At 46.0% G+C, this 22391-nt stretch overlaps 1 protein-coding gene across 1 annotated transcript in view; it reads right to left on the minus strand.

Moving 5' to 3' along the window:
• Positions 1-22391, minus strand: part of VAPB (VAMP associated protein B and C) — a 52159-nt gene that overhangs the window by 10024 nt on the left and 19744 nt on the right. The window contains exons 4-5 of the mRNA XM_077778318.1: positions 14363-14515; positions 444-547 (exon numbers count right to left, since the gene is read on the minus strand). Coding sequence (XP_077634444.1) covers positions 444-547; positions 14363-14515 — 257 coding nt within the window. The remainder of the gene's footprint in view (positions 1-443; positions 548-14362; positions 14516-22391) is intronic.

Consider the following 22391-nt stretch of genomic DNA (forward strand, 5'->3'; position numbering starts at 1 on the left):
ATACCAGAACAAAACAAAAACTAAGCCCTGAAGGACATTTAGCATCCGCTCTCTCACATCCCCTCTGGGTTCCGGGGGGAGGATGGGGAAGCCACAGTAAGGGACATCCCGTTCAGTGAGAAGGACCTTTTTCTTTGGGGGATGGAAGGGGAGACACGTAAAGGGGAGGGAATCCTCAAACATTTGACATACCATCCATCAGAGCAAGGAACCGCTGAAGCAAACGGATATAAAAGTCAGAACAGTGTTCTGGAGAGTTACATAAAAGCTTAAAATCAAAGTCTGAGAAAAACCATAAAGGTAGTCAAAGTACAAACCTCCTTGGAAACACCACTCCCCTTTAAAAACAGTTTTGACACATTGTGAAATGCATGCACCCCAAATTCTGTACCTATTCATTTTTTTAATTACTAAAAAAAAAGTAAGAAGCATTCAGTACTTACTACTGCTTCCATATCAGAAGTGTCAGTTGGAGCAAACATAGACTGAACCATAAACTTGTGTTTACTTTTCTCATTGGGATCATAATCGAAAGGCTGTAACATCACTGAGAAAGAAAATATTTCATTAGGAGGGTCAGAGCTTGGTTATCAGCAGCCATTTGTTACGTTAAAACTTGTACTCTGGTTGTAAAGCAGTTTACCAGGCTTCTCCCCAAGCCTCCTGCCGCCCCAGGGGAAGTTAGCAGGGCAAGATGACCAGCATCTTCTCCGCTTTTCGGGTCTCACACCTGAGATCCAGAAAGGTGGGGGGACTTGCCCAACATCAAACAGCAGGTAGTGGCAGAGCTGGGACTCGGGCTTAGGATTCAGGTGTCCCGATTCCTAGTCCACTGATCTTTCACTACCGTGCGCCCGACACCACGTCTGCCACGTGGTAAACCAACAGGTAAACCTTACCCAACAGGTAAACCCTTACCCAACAGGTAAACCAGGTGGAAACAGCATTTGCCAGTTTTGCTCAAAACAACACATCCAAATGATCTCTTCAGGAAGTAAAACAGAGTAATCCAAGACATTTAAGTGACTGTTTTGTTTTAGCTTTTCTCTGCCTCTTTGCCGTAGAAGGCATTCAAGGTGGTGCTTCAAATACCATTTTGCCAACACAATGTTAGGAAATGTTCACAACCTGTACACTCACAGCAAGGGAAAAACACCACTAGGTACACCTCAGCTTTTCTCCCCAAACCTAGAGGAATCTCACAGAAAGACTCCCTTGGGTAAGTCACACCCACTGCACTGAGGAGACACCTTCCTTTTCCCACTGGCCTCCTTAGTTAGAACCCACCCTCGTTAAATGACGGCTGATTTATTTTTTTTATGTTTATTTTCGAGAGAGAGAGAGAGTGAGGGAGGGACAGAGAGAGGGAGACCCAGAACCCAAGACAGGCTCTGTCAGCACAGAGCCCAACGCACGGCTCGACCCCACGAGCCATGATATGACCTGAGATGAAGTCAGATGCTTAACCACCTGAGCCACCCGGGCACCCAAATCGCAGCCCCTTTGAGATACTGCAGCATCTGCTGTAAGGCTCTGGCTAAACCACACATCTGGTTAAGTTCCCTGACATGCAACTTTCTCACATGCAGGAAAAGGCCGCCTGCAGCCCAGACCACGATCAGGGCCAACATGGACTTGGCGTCTCCCACGTGCAGGGAACGGGGCTCTGAACCTCGGGTAACCTCCGAGGGGCAGGTACTGTCGTAGGAGTTACTTTAAGGCCCGTTTTCGGGTGAGAAGAGCGAGGCACAGAAAGGTGAACTGACGTGCCAGAGCACGAAGGAGCGGACACTCAGACGCAGGCGTCCTCCGCGAGGGACCGGGTCCTGGCCCACTAGCAGCGCAAGCCGTGTCCCTCTCGGCCAGCACCTCTGCAGGGGGCTTGCCAGTGTCGTCCTGCCTTTGAGCCCCACTCTAACACCCCACAACCAAACGACCCCTGTAGCCGACAGGAGCATGGGTCCTGAACCCTAGTTTACACATGAAGAATCTGAGACAAAACCAAGGGAAGCGACTTTCTCAAGGTCACGATATCAGGATGCAGCACCACTTCAACAAGGAGCCAAGTGCAAGCCAGCAGCACCCCTTCTGCCACACCGGTTGCTCCAGTGAGACGGCTTCACATTCTGCACCCGGAGCGCCACCACTACCTCCTTAAAGCAACACGACGGGGAGGAGAAACGCCAACAGCTCCGCCATCCGTGCGGGGGGGGGGCAGAGCGCCCTCCCTCTTGGGGACCGGGAAAGGCCGCTGCAATCTAACGACACAACACACTCAAATGCTTCCGTATATGCGGGCTCGGAGCGACAGGAGGCATTACTGGGAGACTTCTTCAGGACAAAAATCAGTAACGTGCAAGCCTTGTTAAAATTCAGGGCTTATACACACATGACATCAAGTCTAGATCCAATAAAGACGTTCTGAGTACCAAGCCAGCATGACACCAGCGGGGAGGACACAAGGCCACTCTACCTGGAGGCGTAAAGGCACGGTTCCCTCCGAAAGAGCAGTCCTTGCTGGTGGCTCTGGGCCTGGAACACACTAACCCCCGGCACCGCTGAGCCGGCAAGAGCTCTCCTGCGGACAGACCTGGGGTGTCAGCCACACAGGGGCTCGACATTTAACCTACAGGACAGACAACCAGACTAGCAATGTCAACAGCACAGACTCTTCTTCTCAAAGTTCAATCCCCATCACGCTTTTTCCACCCCTAAGACTGCAACAAGGAAAACCCACGTGATAAACTGAGGAGCCAATGTCTTCACACGGACTGTCATCTTTCTTGGGCAGGGACTGTCAACCTTGGTTGATGCTGGTCACCGTCTTCAAACTACTGTCAGATGTTCATTTTTGAAAATTAACGTGAGGGCTTGGGAAGTTCCGGTCTCACCTCACGTGACAAAGGCATGCTGTGGCAGTGTCAGCACGGGAGAGAAGTGAACTCTGTCCTAGACCACACTCAGATGGCCCGAGCACGGCGCGCCTCACCCTTGAGATGGTACTTCTCAGCTGCGAACGTCCCCCGTCCTCCGCCACCATGGAGACCAATGAGGCTGAACCAGAGTGATCTGTAAAGAGCCCCCAGTGCTCAGGAGACGACAGCCATCAGAAGACACTGCCAATTCTCGGAGAAGCTGGCTCAGCCTACAGCGGGTCCCACGTAGACAAGTGATGGGTCCCGAGAAGCCAGGCAGTCCCCTCCACACAAGCAGCCTCAGAGAGACCTGCTGCTCCCTTTCCACCTTCTCCCCAGCCCTGGAGACAAGCAAGGAGGAAGAGCCAAGAAAGCCACTGGATTGCAGGCACACGCCAGGGCAGACCTGACCTTCCCAACCCTCCCCTGCCCCCACAGCGCCAGTGCCTGCTCGAGGTCCCAGGAAGGGCAGGGAGATGGCCACACCGGTACCTCCTCTGCACTAGGCCCCTCAGAAGGCACGCTTCCGTCACTCCTCCCACGCGGCCCCTGCAACAGCCTGCCTAACAAGCCGTGCTGCCCCCCAGATGGGCTGAGAAAGGCCCTCGTCTCACTCAGACCCCGCGGCCGGCATGGAGCCGGAGCTCCAACACTGGCTTTGCTTCCAGAGTCAGATTCCACCCCCCCGCTGCTCAAAGCATTATCCACAGACCCACGCCCCCCCACCCCCCCATGATGTGATCCAGAAAGTCAACAGTGTGGTCGTGGCAACACCAAGACATTTGTCCCTCTGCCGGTGCTGAGATCCGCAAGGCCGGCCGGGGTGGAAGCAGAGCACAAGTACCCTGCATCAGGTATCCTGCACCCCAGCAGGCTTTTTCTTTCCTTTTCTTTTCTTTTTAATGTTTTGTTTATTTCTGAGAAAGAGAGAGAGACAGCGTGAGCAGAGGAGGGTCAGAAAGGGAGACACAGAATCTGAAACAGGCTCCAGGCTCTGAGCTGACCGTCAGCACAGAGTCTGACACAGGGCTGAAACCCACAACCATGGGATCATGACCTGAGCCGAAGTCAAATGCTTAACCAACTGAACCACTCAGGCACCCTGAAAGCAGCCTTTAAAAAAGCCTGTCGGGGGGCGCCTAGGTGGCTCAGTCGGTTGAGCGTCCGACTTCGGCTCAGGTCATGATCCCATGGTTGTGGGTTTCAGCCCTGTGTCAGACTCTGTGCTGACGGTCAGCTCAGAGCCTGGAGCCTGTTTCAGATTCTGTGTCTCCCTCTCTGACCCTCCCCTGCTCACGCTGTCTCTCAGAAATAAACAAAACATTAAAAAAAATTAAAAAATAAAGGCTGCTTTCACTTAATAATAACCTGGAGGAAGCCATAAAAATTAATAATTTTACTAAACTTCGACCCCTGACAATACATCCGAACACTCCGCAAGATGAAATACGAGTGCGCACAGCACCCGGCTGTCCCAGGAGAGTGGCTGTACAAGCGTATGGCTCATGAGCAGGGCTAGAACTTCCTCCTGGAACACCACTTACTTGAAAGAACAAAGGACAGAAAAACCATGGCCATGAAGACCCAGGTGGACGGCAGGTACTGTCTCGAAAATGATCACTTCAAGGAAAACATATAATAGTTGCCAATGAGAAAATCAAGCTGTGTACCAAAAAGAAGACTGTTGGAAGACCTGCATCTGCCATCAAAAGTTCAGTTTTTCAAATACTTGACTTTTCTGATGAGATTAACCATTTTTTGATGCTGTGTCATGAAATATGTCAGCATCTGGAAGACGTGCATTCAGCTAACAAACGGGATTCAAAAATCCATTCCAAGTGCAAGAAGAGACCCACGCATTTTAGTGAAATAAAGTTCACTGACATGGCTTCAGACTCCTCACTGTACTAAATGTTAAGAAAAGTGCCACTTGCCAAGTTTTGGTGTAGTATTAAAGTACAATGTCCAGAATTTCCTGGAAAGGCCACTGAAAACACTCGTCCCTTTCTGAACCACAGATGTGTCGCAAAGCGGTTTCCCTTCACCTACACTCACGAGATCAACACACTGTAACAGGCGAAATGCTACAGCACATGGGACAGTCCAGCCTATTCGCTACTGAGCCAGACACGAAGGGGATTGGCAAAACACGTCAAATAATGCAAGGCTTCTCACTAAAATTTCAAAGTTATTTTTCATTAAAAATGTCACTGTTGGCATATAAGTGACTTACTCATGTGCTTGAATGAATTACCAGTCTCTAAAATCCTCACTTTAATGGTTATTATGATAAATACTGATACAACCCACAAATGAAAAAGCTCTCTGGGCCTTCAGTTTCTCCAGGAAGAGAAGAGTCTTGGGACCAAAAAACTGAGAGCTATTATTCCAGACGAGCTGCCTCACACGTCCGTCCAGCAGGAGAAGGGTCTGGCAAAATCATTCAGGCCAAGGCGCTGGTAGCTTCGTGTAGTGCCTCTCGGGAGAAAGTGCAGTTTAAAGGAGAAAAGCAACTGGGGTTCCTGGCTGGCTCAGTGGGTGGAGTGTGGGAGTCCTAACCCCCAGGTTGTGAGTTCAAGCCCCACGTTGGGTGTAGAGATTACTTAAAAATAAATAAACAAAAGAGAAAGCCACTTCCCAGAAACCGAGCTGTGAGCTCCAGCGCACCCCAGGCCTTGGGTGGAGACAGGAGTGCTGCCAGCTCCATCCCTGCAGGAGGGCGCGGAGGTCCCCTGCCACCCACGGGCGTCACGGGCATCACCGGCACAGNAGCACCCCAGGCCTTGGGTGGAGACAGGAGTGCGCTCACACACGCGTGTACATGCACACCTGCTACAGGAACGGGGCCAGGGCCCCCTGTGCTCCACTAGCCAAACCTCCTTGTGGCTGCCAGCTCCATCCCTGCAGGAGGGCGCGGAGGTCCCCTGCCACCCACGGGCGTCACGGGCATCACCGGCACAGCTTCAGGCCCAGAGAACATCCTACCCCCCAAGCCACCGCCTTGTCATGTGGTCTGAAAGAACCGCTAAAAAGGTATCACTTACATTTAGACCATAGAATTCAACACGAATGTAAAAACACAAAGAAGTGGGTACAGGCCGTAATCAAATCACGCTAACAGAGCCTGGAGACAGCCGCAGGCCGAGAGGCAGGGACGTGGGGCCCAGAGACAAACACGCCCAGCGCACCCGGGAGGGCGGTGAGCTGAGAGCGGGAACCCCGGCCTGCTGGCGGGCCTCCGGGCAGCTCAGGCGACAAGGTGGAGCCCGGCCCCTCTCCTGCCCGCCACCTACCAGCGTCGGTCTCCTGTGGGTTCGGGACCAGCAGCCGGGGACAGCGAGGACAGCAAGCGTCCACACAGACCCTGAGAACTTTCATAAACCCTCGCCGTGCCTGGAACCCACCCCTGCTCACCACTGCCCCCAACTCAGGTCAGAGAGTTTGTATTTCTCAGCTCCTCTCCTCTCCTGTCCAGTCCGGTTTGCTGTACCCTATTAACTGGAACTTTATGAGGACATGACAGAATAAATGTTGTTAATCGTTTGTTCTTTCAGCCCCATACACGCAAATTGTGACAGAAATTATGTACTTTTTTCTGTGACAGGCTATAAAAGAGCTTCCCATTAACTTAATTTATTTCACTTGAATATCAGAGACACTGATGATAAAACCCTCTTAAACGAACCATCTCTCCTACTTTTAAAATGTATCCGCTATTACTACATTAAAAAGAAGCCGGTTACCAGGAGACCGCTCGCCAACATTAACACAGGAAACCACGCCTGCCGCGTCGGGGTCCTGTTAGGAAAGGATCTTTGGGGGTCAAAAAACAGAGGGCCGGCAAGGTCAGACTTTCTCCAAAAGAGAAGAAATGCAGAATATATGCCATGCCCCACGCCCCCCTCAGAGAGGGGATGAGCTGTCTGGACGCAGCACACAAGCTCCAACGAGAAGCCAGGCAGTCACACCTCGCGTCCGTCTGCACCACGGTGCGAACAGGGCAAACCAGTGGGTCTCACAAGCACCACGGCACATGCGTTATTATTATGTTTTAATCTCAGAATCTTTTACTTTTTATCTATTTATTACTTTAGAGAGAGAGAATGCAAGTGGGGAAGAGGGGCAGAGAGAGAGAGAGAGAAAACGAGAGAAGGGAGGGAGGGAGAGAATCCCAAGTAGGCTCCACACTCAGTGACCTGAAACCAGGAGTCAGCAGCGCAACCGACTTAAGCCACCCGGGCGCCCCAATGTCATAATCAACCTTCAAGAGGTCTCTCTCCTCATTTTACGTGACCCAATCTCAGCTCAGGCCTCCACTGACATCTAGATTTCTCTCCTAGGAGATCTTCTCCCTTCCTCCCAGTTTCTCTCCCAATCAAGTCATCCTGCACAGCTGCCATAAACCCCCATAAATTTAATCTCCCCCGACACACCCTGATTCACCGTCACCATGTTCCTCAGACCAAAACCCTCCTACCGAACAACCCTATTTCCCGAGTAAAAGAAAATCAGTTCAACTCCGCCCAGTCTCCTCCTATTTCCTGGTCTGACCCCACAACCCGGGCACACGTTGTGTTGGCCACGCGCCCACACCCAGGGTGTTCTGTCTCGACCAAAGCCTCTTCTGATCATGTCGGCCGTACCTGGCATGTCTCTCTTGGTCTTCCTGCCCCCCTCACATCTCAATATACCAACTTTCCAGGGCTGAACCCACTAATCTGACTTGGTAATGAGAGGGTCTCAAGGCTCAGCATACATCAGAATCACCTGGATGGAGCTCATGTTAAAACACGGGTGGCAAGGCCCCACCTCCAGAGCTTCTGATCCAACAGCTATGGGGCGGGGCCCTGAACGCGTGTGTCTACAGGATCCTGATCCTCCCGCCCAGCCCAGGGACCACACCTGGAGAATGCATGCTCTGTACGTCGCCTCACGCTGTGGCTCCCACCAGAAAGCTGTCTCACACCCTCCTTACTCGGGAGCCTTATTCTGCCAGTGGACACTGTTGACGTGAAGATACCGACACTCCCTCTCACGTGTCCACCCTTCCGCCCAGTTAGACTGAGAGCAGGACTTCGTGTTCTGGTATCACACTTTCTGGGTGCTAATTTCTCACTGCTTCACAGGTGTGTACCTTCTTCCCTTCCAACATTCAAAGCACTCCTGACTCGTGCTCCCTCCAGAAACCTCCTCGGGGCAGCACAAAGAGAGAAAGCCGTTTATAACCCTCAACCATCTGGCTGCCCTTCTTTCCTACCTCCAGAGCCATTCACCCTCGTACCCGTGGGTTAGGACGGTGGTTTCCAATCTTCCCATCCCCCCGTCTCCCTCTCTCCCTCCCTTCCTATCGCCTGTGCACACGGCTAGTCTACAGCAAACTGCACGTGTGGCACAGTAATGTGGTCACTGCTCCACTCTGTTAAGCTAATCAGAAACAAGTCAGAGCTCACAATCAGCTTAAGAGACCAGTATTTCCACAATGAGGTGAAACAATTCTAGCCTAAAGCAAAGCAACTCAGCATTTTAGACTCCGTACCCTTATCATGAGAAAATGTATTACTTCTGTTAGGATTCTCAAAGTGTTGAAAACATAACTGCTTTCCTGGACTCTGCCTATCCAGGGAGCTACTGATGGAACTAGGAGTCCAGCACACAAATAATTTTTAACTATTTATAAATAAGTTAATATTGAATTGTCTCTGTGTTCTCTATAAGATTTTCCAATTCAGTATAGAACGTCTTAGATAACAAACTCCCATTGTCTGGTTAATTTATTTGTGCAGAGACGAGTACAAACGTACCTCGGTGCCACTGGAAGATGAGATGTGCCAGATGCAGGCACTGGCCAAAACACAGGGCTCATTCACTCTTTTTTACAAATTATCATCTTTTAAAATACACATCTTTTTAAAAATTCCAACATACTTTCCTATCTCCTATAATACTTTATAATGGAATGCAATATAGCCGTTTCCTGATTACTCCGAGGATTACACCCACTACACACAACTTCAGACCACCATGGCCCCCAGGATGGATCAACTGGAATTCGGCGAACAGTTTGCCCTGAAGCTGATGTGACTCCAGAGCCCTGCTGTGGTTCCTAAATCCTCTCTCTTACTCGTTCTCTGTGCTATTCCTGTCCAGCCCTCCACCGTGGCCACCTCCCAGAGCCCTTTTACTTCATCCCGGCCTGTGATGGGCTGAACACCAGGACAAGGCTAACGGGGGGTCTAATGTAAGGGTACATAGGAAGGTCAAGATGAGGAGCTCAGGTGTGTAAATACCCAAGAAACTATAATCAGTGAAAAGAACATCACTTTTGGCTGCTCATTAATTTCTGCTCCTTGGGGACTCTGCAGAAAGCTGAAGTTGCCTTCCACTGAGTGCGGCGAACTCTGTCCCAGACAGGTCCTCCTGATCACACTCTTTGAAAATGTAAAGAATAAATAAATCGTGTCATGCTCACAAAAAATGAAACACAGGATTCTTCTTAAGAAACTTCAATATTACACTAAACTTTTTAAAATATCTTAAAAAGCATAATTAAGCTGAATTTTTATTAATTTCCTTTTGTATAACACCAGAATCTCTCATCTGGTGAAAAAGATTAAAGACATCTTTTAGGTATGAATGTGAGTTGCTCTTATCAGAGAGTAATAAACTTGACTCATGAAAACCATTTATAAAAGAGTTCGCTTATCAGAGACTTCCAAAGCAAATGATCAAACGAAGAAGAATGTTGCTGTTAAGATGCCCAAACCTCCCAAATTTAGCTCCTACTATCAGCACTTGACAAATGAACAGCTGACTTCTCTCTCTAAGGGCAGTGCACTTATATGCTGGTGCTAATCACCTAAAAGCCGCAGCCCAAGGCTGACTGGTCCAGGGCAAGCAGACAGCTCCGTTAAACTGAGTCAGCAAAATCTTAAAAGGATTAATTCTCAATTGCAATACTACCCAATTACATTAATTGACCACTGTTTCCATCCAAGAAGAGTTGCTGATATTCATTCTCTGTCCTCGGGATTTTACTGGAAGAACTTCATGCTTTAAAATGTGATTGAAATAAGTGCTGAAAAGAGCTATATGTCAGGAGTGAATACTGCTCCTTAATTCTTTGAATTTTAATTTAAAGTACAGATTCTGACACTAGTAGATTTCTGTTTGTCTTTAATCCATTTTCAGTTCCCAGGGTACACTTATTAAAGTGTATCTGTACCTAAATATTGGTATTTTTAATGACTCTTTCTAATGCCCCCCCCCACACACAGAGATTTTGCATTTCTAATTTGCTTGGTACAAAGGCAACCCAATGTGCATAACTGAACTGCAAATGGAAGCATGCTCGCTACTTTAGTGAAATTAGAATTCAGTGGAGGTTATAAAAATATTAAACTTAATATCATATTACAGGAAGCATAAGTATTTTTGATGGGCCCATAATTTTACCACTTCACCTGCTGTATCCGCTGGCAAACATGGTTTGGAATATTAATGGAAAACTCCCTCATTATTAAACTGCAGTATTAAAAAAAAAATTCACAACCACTAACAGCTTACCACAAAGACATTTTCAGAAATTATCTACTTTAAAAATATTTTCCCACCAGACAGTTCAGAAAATAGATTTAATTTTGTAAAGCTAGAACAAATGGGGAGACCCCCCACCGCTTCAAACAATTCATTAATTCAAAAAGTTCTATTTTCCTTGCATTTAAAATCTCAGAGGGGAAAAAATCCAATCTCCTCTTCTCCAATCTCCATTTAAGTGTAGCTATTTTGCTGAGGTCCAGATTTGAATAATTCAAAGCCATCTCTAGTAGATGGTGTGTATCAAGAAGCAAGGGCCAAAACCATGGCATTCTGGGCCAATTAACGCAAACAGAAAGCTCTCTGCGCCCCTCACCCGCCACCCCGCCTCGTGCAGCAGGCACAGACTCCGGAACGGGCCTCGGGAAGGAAGGGCGGAGACAGGCATCCACAGAGGACAAAGAAAAGGACTCCCACCCAGGACCCGGTGACCAGACCACGAATCACTCCTTTGGGAAATCCACACATTTTCATCTACTGACACAAAAAATGTAGGTTATGCCGGTTTCCAAGCATTACCTTACCATCTAAGTTAATAAAACAGAACTGTTAGTTTTTAAGGACTCAATAAGTATTTGCCATCTTGTGAAGCAAATAACAGGACAGGTCAGAGTGTGGCCTCTGACGCACGAAGTCAGCTCCCTTGAATACCCAGCGTCCCTGAAAGCTGAGAAAAGTGTCACAGGGTGTGTCAGAAAGACACCTGACAGCTACGAAGTCCCACCCCCTCCCCCGAAACAACCCTGATTTGCGTGCCCTCAAAACCCCAGGCCCTCTGGCCAGTGACCTGGGTGGACCTCCTCCTCCTCTTCCCTTTCTTTCCTTCCCTTCCCGCCCCACTCTCTCCAAGAATGATTTATAACCTTCCCTAAGAGCACATCCCGAGAGTTTTCAGAAATGGGAGAGAAATCATGTACTAGGCTTGTCCTTTGCAGGCGTGCTGGGACAATCTAAGTGGTAGATCAGGCAGCACTGGTAGTAATATTGTAAGCTGATTTGATGACCACCTTTTAATAGACTGTATTTGAAAATTCACTAGAGGCTTTTCACCAGAAGACAAATGCACATCATAGAAAGAAAAACGATACGTATCTCTCCTTAAAATTAGAAAAACTCCATTAATTAACCAAAAATGTATGGAATTTATTTATTCCTAAAATAGCAATTCAAATAGGTACAATCCATCCTCAACAAAAACTAGCCAGGTTTTGTCAAAGCTAGTGGGAAAATAATGCCATCTCCCTCTTGTACCACGCACTCAGTCAACACAGCACTGGGAGACACTGGGAGACAGATAGGACTCCTTCCGCTTTACAAATAAGAAAATTACAACCTAGAAACATTAATGGATCAGCCAAAGATCGGCCAACAGGTTAAAGGGCACCACTAAGCTTGCTGCTCTGGTTCCCAGATCTCAAATTCAGTGATGTCTGAGGCAGGTGGGCAGCGCCGAGCCTAGCCAGGTACACACCTGGGGAGAGGGAAGGCTGGCTTCTGGACTCTGCACTGCCTGTCTGCAGGTACCCTTCTGGTCCTGAGGACAGTTGCTCTCTCAAAGGAACCTAGAACTCTAGGAACTCACCAAGATGTCTCATACAGCTGCATTTTAAGAGGGCCTTGGAGAAGTCCAGTGCTTTTTACCTCAAGATACGAATGTCTAATAAATGACACAATGGCCCCTCGGCACATAGAACTGCGGCAAATGGGAACAAGCCTCCTTTGCCAACTGGAGATGCCGACCCAGAATGCAATGACCTCTGGCTTCACCCACGTGCACCTCAAGCACTGAGATAAATACACACCAAATAAAAACAAGGGAGCCCTTCTTCGATAACGAACATAATCCTGTTTCATCTGGGAGTAAGGCCTGTAGACACATGGACATTTTATGACTCAATCACTTTCCCTCCAAGTACATTCCCTGTTGAGAACCATGGTACTTGATAGTTTACATTCACCTGTAAGTGGGGCCGCCCCATGACACAGTGGAGGCGGCTTCCTGTCACAGAAGAGCCACTGAATCAGGAGCAAAGCTGGTTTCAAATACCAGCTCTGCCACTAATCACCCAGGTGACATTAGACAATCACACCCATTCTCTGCACCCTACCTTCTTATGTGCAAAAGAAAGTCCACGACCACAAAATCTTGGGTCTTCCTTAACCAGGTAATTATAAAGCAAAACAAATGCCCGCGGTCATTACTTTAAAAAACACTCCTGTGATGTGAGGAGGATGAATCCTTCTGAAACACACACACACACACACACACACACACACACACACACTTCTATTTAATCCTGGAAAGCACACCTACGCTGTACAACTGCCTGTTGAGGCTATTTTATTGAGAAACCATGTTGCTGCCCCTTATTTACTGTGAAAATTGGTAATTCTCATCTACTGACTCAAATCTGATATGGGCAAAGAAATGAAGGGGAAAAAAATAAGTCAATAAAAGGGAATAAAAGATTTCAGCTACCCTTGATTTCAACAGAATAACTGACACCGTATGGATCCAAGGGGTACAGCAGAAATGGCAGCATCGCGGACCCCTTCCTTTCTCCGGCTGCTGAAGTCTCATCTGGGCTTCAGAGGCAGGCAGAAATGATCCACACCTTGGCTCTGTCGCTTGCTAGCTTCATGAGCCTACAGCCACTGGTCTCCTTCTCAGTATAAGGCAGGTAATGATGTGTTCCTCACCGGGCAGATAACAGAAATTATATGAGACAATGTGTGTGCTGGCCCAGCACAAAGGAGACCCTCAAGAAAATCTGGCTCTCGCCCTCCTGACTTCCTGGATAACAACCCAATTCAAGAGTTCGGATCAGGTCTTACAGCCTCAGAGAGAAGCACACAGGGCGATGGCTGGTGTGGGAGCACCATAATGAGAAAGACCAATGGAGGTGGGGAATAAGAGTTTGCAGAAATGATCAGATAATGAAACACCTTATATCTTTCCAAAGAGGTGAATCATTTTCTTTTAGGTGTCAAATGAATAGCCAAATGCATCACGGTCAAAATCTGTCATGGAAAAAGCCAGTCAGGTACCCATTTCAAATGAGCAGCAGCATCTAATGATGCGCACAAAGTCTCCTGATACGCACAAGATAAACAAGCCCCCACAGCTCCTGCGCAGACATGAAAGGCGCCCTGGATCCAGAAGTTCTAATGTGCTGCGAGTTTATTCCATTTCTAAAGGACACTTAAACTCAAACCCATCACTCACATCTCCTTAATTCTAAATCCAATTCTCAATCTGGGCACTTTACCAGCGTCTTTTCAAAAGTTGGACTTTGGAAAATACATGCATTCTCAGACAGAAAAAGAAAAGCCCATCAGACGCACACAAAACTTACGCCCTTGAATATATTCCAGTCTCCTCAGCCCTCATCTCCCTGAGCTTTTCACAGTCAGTAAAGTGTGGTCACCAATCATTGGGAATGACATGAGCCTAATGTCAGAAACCATTTAGCCTAAATAAGAAAATAACTCCATTTAGCGTTCTCCCACAAAGTAAAATTAAGTTTGTTTAGCCCTTTTTTATTTATTGCCAAAGGGCAGATTTAATTTCAAGAGAGTGAAAACCAAACTCATTCTGAAGTAAAGTCTGAAGTTACCACTTTCATTTTGCTCCAACTATTGAGGCGCAGAAGGCTGTAAGCATTAAACCAAAGAGGCATTAATTATGGAAAGACCAACAGGTGAGTGAGACCCACTAAGCTTTTCAGTCAGAGGGTGGAAGGCTGAGGGAGAAGTCTATTGCCTTGATTTGCTACACCGAGAGCAAACTTTACCCCACTGGCTTTAGGGGGACTTTTGAGCCCACCCTATAGGCCTCCAGTCTCACGACTTACCAGATACATTAATCGAGGCCCCTGCATCGATGATCCCACTGTTGGGTCTCACACAGTACCTACGTGGTGCCGTGGTCTTCACTTTAAAACACACATTCCGGTCTGTCGGGTTGCCAAGCTTCAGGTTGGTGGTGACGACATCGGTGAAGGGACCTGTGGAATGAGACAGGGCCAGATTAGAGACCTTGTGAGGGAAACGGAGTAGGGTTGGAGGAAGAGGCAAGATCCAAAGCTAGCCCATTATCTCAGGTGGCAGAAAGGATGAGGTCAACGCACCAGCAATAGCATCTAAAATCCAGCATGTTCTCACCATGCCACCAGGCCACCTAGGTAAGTGTTCTAACCCCCAGTGTCTCCTCGAAATCACACAACTTTATGGCCATTGCAGCTTTACAGAGGAGAAAATGGAGGCCCGGGAATATGCAGTTCTGTCTAAGCGTTCATGCTAGTTAGTGGTTAAGTATTTAGGCTCTGAACTAGGCAGCCTGTATCCACGGCCAGTTCTTAACCAACCTGTGTTAAACACTGATTTCCACAATAATAAGAAGAACTCTAACAGGGAGAATGTGAAGGACTAGACTGGAGTCCAAAATGATTATCAAGGGCAGAGTATGCCAAGGGTAGCAGATGTAGGAAAGGCTGTGAGGTGTTAATGGTCTACAAACACGGAAATCCCTAACAATACGGTGTTGCTACCAGGAAAGCTAATGTCATCTTAGGCTACAGCAAGTTCAGAGTCCTGCCAGGCAGCCCACACCTGAGACATCACGTTTGGGTTTATAACTACTCAGGCTACTGGGAAGATGAAACAAAGCTCAGTGCCCTGAGGGTATTTTTTATTATTATTATTTATTCATTTTCTACTTTATTAGATTTTTTAATTAAAAAAGTAAAACATGCTTCTTAAAACAAGCCAAACAATAAAAGATGTATAAAGAGGAAGTTAATAAGCTTTCCCTTGTCCCCTGAGGTAACTAATATGGTAGATCTTCCACATCATCTCTGCTGATGCAAACAGTACCTACGCACATGTGCAGAGACGGGAACTAACAAAGGGGATCACACTATTTACGTTACCTGAAACGTGCTTTTTTCCCTTTCCATTTACCAGTTACCATTCTACCATGGACACCTGACTACTAGGTTTATTAAGGACTCTGGTGGGAGGGTTGATTATGAGACCTCTTTGGTCCTTTTCAACCCTTTTTTAAATTGACACCTTTCCACCATGTAAATCAAGGATGTCTTTGTGTTTCCTCCAAGCAAGCTCTTTCCTCCTATCTCACATCTGCAAAGAAGTAGGAAATGGGATGGGAGGTCTGTGTGCTCCTGTGCTCGAAAACCAGGAAATACATAACATTGGTCCATTTGTTCCCTAAGGAGACTGAACAAAGACATTCAAATCTGTGGGCGCCTAAGTGGCTCAGTTGGATGAGCGTCCAACTTCGGCTCAGGTCATGATCTCATGGTTCATGGGTTCGAGCCCCGTGTCAGGCTCTGTGCTGACAGCTCAGAGCCTGGAGCCTGCTTCAGATTCTGTGTCTCTCTCTCTGACCCTCCCCTGCTCACGCTGTCTCTCTCTCTCAGAAATAAATAAAAAACATTTAAAAAAATTTTTTAAGAAAATAAAAAATAACTTAAAAAAGACATTCAAATCTGTACCTTTAAAACTTTTCAATGAGACTCTAAGCTCCTGAAGATAAGGATGATACCCTACCAGTTTTTTAAGTTCCAGAATACAGAACACATTCTGCATTTCCAGGCCCTGTGCCTGGCGTCTAGTAAACATCTCAGTGTGTGTATCTAGATAGACAAACAGAGGCAGGCAGGCATATCCACCGAGGAGGAAACTACCTGGTGGATAAGGACGAGCAAAATTAAAATCTCGGGCTGCCTTCTCTCCTTCAAAAGTGCTCCGGGTATAAAAAATCAATTTGATATGGGCTTAACTTAAATATAAATTAAGAAATCAATAATGATGGAAAGGAAGAAAGGGAAAGGGACTCAATTCCAAAATCAAATAAACTACAGTCAGTTCTGCTATAAAGCTTATTTTGAAAACGTGAATTTGTTCCAATGTGATTGATGTGCATATTAGGGAGACAATCTGAGCATAAAACAAATTTCACATTTGCTTATGCAGGATTCTATCTGCAGGAAATGCCGTGTGAGCACAGAAGACTGCAGCCAGCTCGGCCACGCCGCCTGGAGACACATAATCGCACCCCTACTCGCACCAGGGGCCCCATCAGCGGCCACGCCCACCCGAACCTGGTGTCACACCCGCCCTCCGTCCTCCACTGCACAGTGACTCGTAAACTCCCAACTCTTCTAACAGCCACTTCCAGAGGCAAACTCCACGTCTTTTTCAAGGTGAAGTGCCATGTTTATTTAAGCATTAATGTATTTCCTACCCATTTAATGTGTGTAAAACCACACTACTGCTTTTATTAGGTTCCGATCTGTGTGTGTGTGCGCGCGTGTGCACGCACGCATGTGACCCACAAAGTTTTTGAAGGCTGTGCACTTAACGTCATTTCCCTCTCGTAGCCTGTGTAGTTTTGATCGTGTTACTCTATACAGTGTGGTGATTTCTAGGAACGCAGACATTGCATTACAGCAGAATCAACTACACTCCTGGATCACCTACTGTTTGGAGTTACTTATACTAGTAGTTACTCTCATTCCATGGCCAATGACACACCTTCAAGAATGAAAGGCCTAAAGAGAACCCTCCCATCTGACTACCTTTCCAATGAGCCGTGTCTTTGGCCTCCAGGAGCCCAGCGTTCTGTAGCTGCAGCTGGAGCCAGATGTGGGCAAAAACATCTTTGCTACTGACGCCCATCAAAAACGACCCCTCTCACTACAGCCCGTCATCTCCTTATTGAGAACTAAAAGCTTCCCCAAGAGGGCAGGTACTCGCTGTGGCCTAGATTTTCAGCTACCGTGAGGGACAGCCATGTGCTGACAGCGCTCCATCCTTGCATCAAGTTTTTGGCAGTGAGGGAGAAACAGGAAACCGGATGCTGAGACAGTGTTTGGGGGATTATGAAGGCAGCCGCTCTGTGACCCCACCCCCCACAAAGCATACACTCTGACTCACGATGAAGATGGAGAATGTCTTCTCCCCCATAAATAGGTCTCTGTTTGCCTGCGAGTGGAGACATCGGCAATGGTAAAAGAAAAAAAGAAAAGCTAATAAACACAACTCCGCTTTTCTGGGGTCTAAGAAAGCAACTAAACACACAGACACACTTACATGCACAAATGTATACACACACCCCTACACTGGCACAATCTCCACGCACGCACAGTCCCTGGCCGTTACACAGGGACCGCCAATCGCAGAAACTCCATGCACCAGCATGACAGGTTGGGGCAAGGAGGAGAAAATAGACAAGACGCAGGTCAATGCAAAGACACATTTGAAAAGGGGCACACTCCCAAATATAACACCTGGGGGCAGGGAGCGACAATTGGAAGGTGATTCATAAACCTCTCAGGTCTTCACATTTTTCAGATAGAAGCTGAAAGTTACTAGTTTCAATAAAACTCTGTCTTGGGAGGTGGGGGGTAAAAAAAAAATTCTCATGAACACGGGAGCATCTTCACATCAGAATGCCGAGAACTCATAATGGCCCACAAGCACATCCGAAACACTACGCGTTTCCCTGAGGCGGTCTGAAGCACACTGAGCAGAAAACAGGGTTGCTGGAGAGATTTCGCTGTGATGAAACTAAGAAACATTTACTCTTTCCACCTCAGCTGCAGTGCCTCTTCCTCCGTGCCCTACCTCATGACGTTGAGGGTGGGGGAGGGACCACCAAAATTTAATTATCTGTTTATCTCTGACACTGACCTGTGCTTCTAGGTGCTCCACAAAATAAACCAGATTTAACAATAAACACTCAATGGTTTTTGGAAATGCCCCCAGTTTATTAAATGTTTCAACCCGTATGAATCACATAAAAAGGTAGTCTCGATTATTAAAAGACAAATCATATTTGTAGTAATAAGCAGGAAAAAATAAAAAACCCAGATTTCTCCTTTAACACTCAATCTTGGGCCGTTAAGTGTTTGGGATTTCTTGGGCTTCCAGAGGTTTTTATCTGTAAAAACCTAGAGGGAACTATACCAGTAATACATGCAAGTGAACAAGACCATTAAAGCAGCAAAGTCTCATGAGTAAGAACCCAGACATTTTGTGAAAATGGGCCCGCCCTCCTCTCTCCGCCCGGGGCCATGTACTCTAGGAATTTTATTGAAAATAAATTATATTCAATTTGAGTAATTATAGGAAATAAACCATGCTAGTGATCTCCTTTTCCCCTGTATTAATGAATTAGAATATACAAAAACCTCAATAAAAATGATGTAAGGGCTTATGAGCATCATTCAGATTTTTACTAGTCACTTTCATTTCATAAAACTGCCATTTCCATTAAAGCATTATGTAAAAACTGGGATTTTACTGTCCCAACATGCACATTTATCACCAACGAATTTAAACATTGCTTATAAAGTACAGAGTCAAGTTTACAAATGAAATCTCCTTCCAAAGTTAGACTTTTTCTTGCAAGAAATGAAAAAATGATTTGGTACCTCTAGAACCACAGCGCATACTTTTAATCATTTTTCTTTCCCATTTTCTATTCCTTATTTCAAATAACATTTATATTAAACTAGGAACTAAGGATCTAAAGTGTGGAATGAAGGTCAAATACACGAAGCAATATGAATTGGGGAGAAAATAGGAATAGTCTTTAACATTTTTCTCTTAACAATTTGAATAATAATCTTTACGCCCTATATTATGCATATTCATCTGTGGCAAGTCTGGAGTCTCTAGGTGCTCACAAGAGAGTTCGGACTCCCTGACGTGCTCTTGATGTTATTTAGAGAAAGTGGCACAATATAAACGATCTCCTCCACCAAGGAAAGCATGACTTACGGTCACTCCCAAGTGCACATTCTCAGACAGGAGGGAGATCTGGAACTCACCTGCCTTAGAGAGCAAACACAACAAAGAATACAATGCGAGCAGAAGTATGCATGGCATCAAAAGTGAAAGGACAAAGAGTTCATTTCTCAGTCTTACAAAAATGGAGCCTTGGAATTATAAAGTGCTCATTTAAAGGTCAAGGAAAGAAGGTCACAATCCAGCAAACTTCTCAACAGTAAGAGGTCAGGTTCCAAGTACTGAAAATTTCATCGGGCACCTGGGTGGCTCAGTCGGTTAAGCATCCAACTCTTGGTTTTGGCTCAGATCATGATCTCAGGGTTCAAGCGTTCGAGCCCTGCATCAGGCTCTGTGCTGACACTGCGGAGCCTGCTTGGGATTCTCTTGCTATCCCTCCCTCTCTCTGTCTTGCCTCTCCCCCACTTGCTCTGCCTCTCTCAAAAATAAGCTTCAAAAAAAAATTTTTTTTAATTTGAAGATTTCATCAAAAATGGCTGGATCAACTTATCAAGCAGGAAACACAAGAGCATTCTGTAGAAAAGGTATTCCATTTAAATCTTTAAACATTTTACCAATGTACAGTCCAAGCACTGCACCTCTTTTTTGTAATCATTCATTCGTTCACTCAGACACCCAGAGAAAAAAAGACCAAATTCTTCCTTTCAGGAAATGCAAATACCATTTTTATAAAAGATAACTTGAGAGCTCAGGTCCCAATGACTGTAAAACACAAGAGTGAAAATCTCCAAGTAAATTCAGAATCCCCTGTGGGCCTCACTTACCTGGGTAACCTCAGCAACATAGAATACTCACCCTGTCTGTACACAGCAACATAGAATTTTTTAAAAGAGATTGTAAATGTAGCAATTCATTTTTAAAAAAATTTTTTAAATGTTTTATTTATTTTTGAGAGAGAGAGATAGAGACAGCAGGAGCAGGGGAGGGGCAGAGAGAGAGGGAGACACAGAATCCGAAGCAGCTCCAGGCTCTGAGCTGTCAGCACAGAGCCCGATGCAGGGCTCGAACCCACGAACTGTGAGATCATGACCTGAGCTCAAGTCGGATGCCCAACCGACTGAGCCACCCAGGCCCCCCTCAATTCATTTTTACTTAGCAATTCAACTAGAAGACACACATACATAGATAGATCTACAGATATAGATATCGCAAGAAACTATAAGACTCTTAGACGATAACACAGAAGAAAATCTAAATGGCCTTGGGTCTGACAGTGACTCTTCAGATACAACACCTAAAGCACAGTCCATGAAAGAAATCACTGATGAGCTGGACTTCATTAAGATGAAAAAAGTCTGCTGTGCAATGGGCTCTGTCAAGCCATTAAGAAGAAAAGCAAGCCACAGACCGGGAGAAAATATGTGCAGAAGACACACTGGATAAAGGACTGTCATCCACATATACAAAGAATTCTGGAAATTCAGTAAGAAAACAAACACCACAAGAAATGGGCCGAAGATCTAAACAGATACCGCAGCAAAGATCTACAGATGGAAAGATAAACAAATGGAAAAACATACAAATAAAAACATGTTCCACATAGGCCATTAAGAAACAGCAAATTACCAAAAGAAACCCAAAAAACTGAAAATTACGGGATTGATGAAACAGTGCGACATCCAGACACACCTATCAGAAGGGCCGAACGCTAAGACACTGACATCACCAACGCTGGCCAGGCTGTGGAGCACAGCAACTCTCACTCGCTGCTGGGGGATGCAACAACGGTACAGCCTCTTTGGAAGCAGCTTGGCGGTTTCTCACAAAAACTAAACTTACTCCTGGCGTACAATCCAGCAACCGCATGCCCTGGATTTCACTAAAATGAGTCAAAAACTCACGTCCACACAAAAACCTGCAAGTAGATGTTCATAGCAGCTTTATTCGTACTGTCAAAACTTGGGAGCAACAAAGAGGTCCTTCAGTGAGTGAATGGATAAACTGTGGTCCACCCAGACAATGGACAGAATATTACTGAGCACTAAAATGAGCTGCCACACCATAATTCAGACGTGCAGGAATCTGAAATGTATGTTACTAAGTTAAAGAAGCCAATCTGTAAAGGCTTCATCCTGTATGCTTTCAATTACGTAGCATTCTCGAATAGGCAAAACTATGGAAACGAAGAGCTCAGTGGTTGCCAGGAGCAGGGAAAAGGACTGCACGACTGAGTACCAGGTTTGTGAGGGCAGTGACACTACCCTCCGTGACCCCATGTGGGCAGATGCAGGTCACTGTGTAGACCTGTCAGGACCCATAAAATGTACAACCTGAGACTGGGCCCTGATGGAGGCTACGGGCTGTGGGTAACAAGGACGCACCGATGCAGGTTTGTCACCTTTGACAAACGTATCACCCGAATGCTGGATGCTGACAGGTGAGGCGGCTGTGTGCATGTGGTGCCAGCGGTATGCGGGAACTCTGTGCCTTGTGCTCAATTCTGCTGCGAACTTGAAACTGCTTTAAAAATTAAAGCTTTTTTTATTCTTTCAAAAAAGAGAGAGAGAAGAAAGTATTTGGACTTGGACTCTGTATTAATTCACTTTTGGTAGCACCACCAAGATTTCTGACCTGAAATATTAATGTGATTTTGAAATATTTATATATTTTACGTGTATACACATAAATGAATAAAGTACACACACACACACACACACACACACACACACACACGAAGAAAGATGCTTTGCTTTGCAAATAAATTGCTTTTCTTCCTTTTTCTGGAGTTCATGAAAGTCTGCTGTTAGAAATATATATCCTTCCTTTGTAATATGTTCCTGATGTAGCTACAATCCTTTGAAATTCAAACTATATGTGTTCCCAAATAACTTATATGCCAAACTGATATATAATCTATCAAGTCTCAGCTTTCCAGATATAAACTTAAAGTTATTAGCTCCAAAACAGTTTTTTTCACTCTGCATAAAAAGAGCTGTATTATTTTATATTTTTGCAAACACAATTTAGGTACAGTATCTCTCCTTTCTTCGACCCTTCCAAAAAACAACTTACCATATTTCACTTCAACTCTGAAAAGATTACCTTCTG

Source organism: Crocuta crocuta, unplaced genomic scaffold (genome assembly GCF_008692635.1).
Source record: "Crocuta crocuta isolate KB4526 unplaced genomic scaffold, BGI_CrCroc_1.0 scaffold27, whole genome shotgun sequence".
Classification (NCBI taxonomy): domain Eukaryota; kingdom Metazoa; phylum Chordata; class Mammalia; order Carnivora; family Hyaenidae; genus Crocuta; species Crocuta crocuta.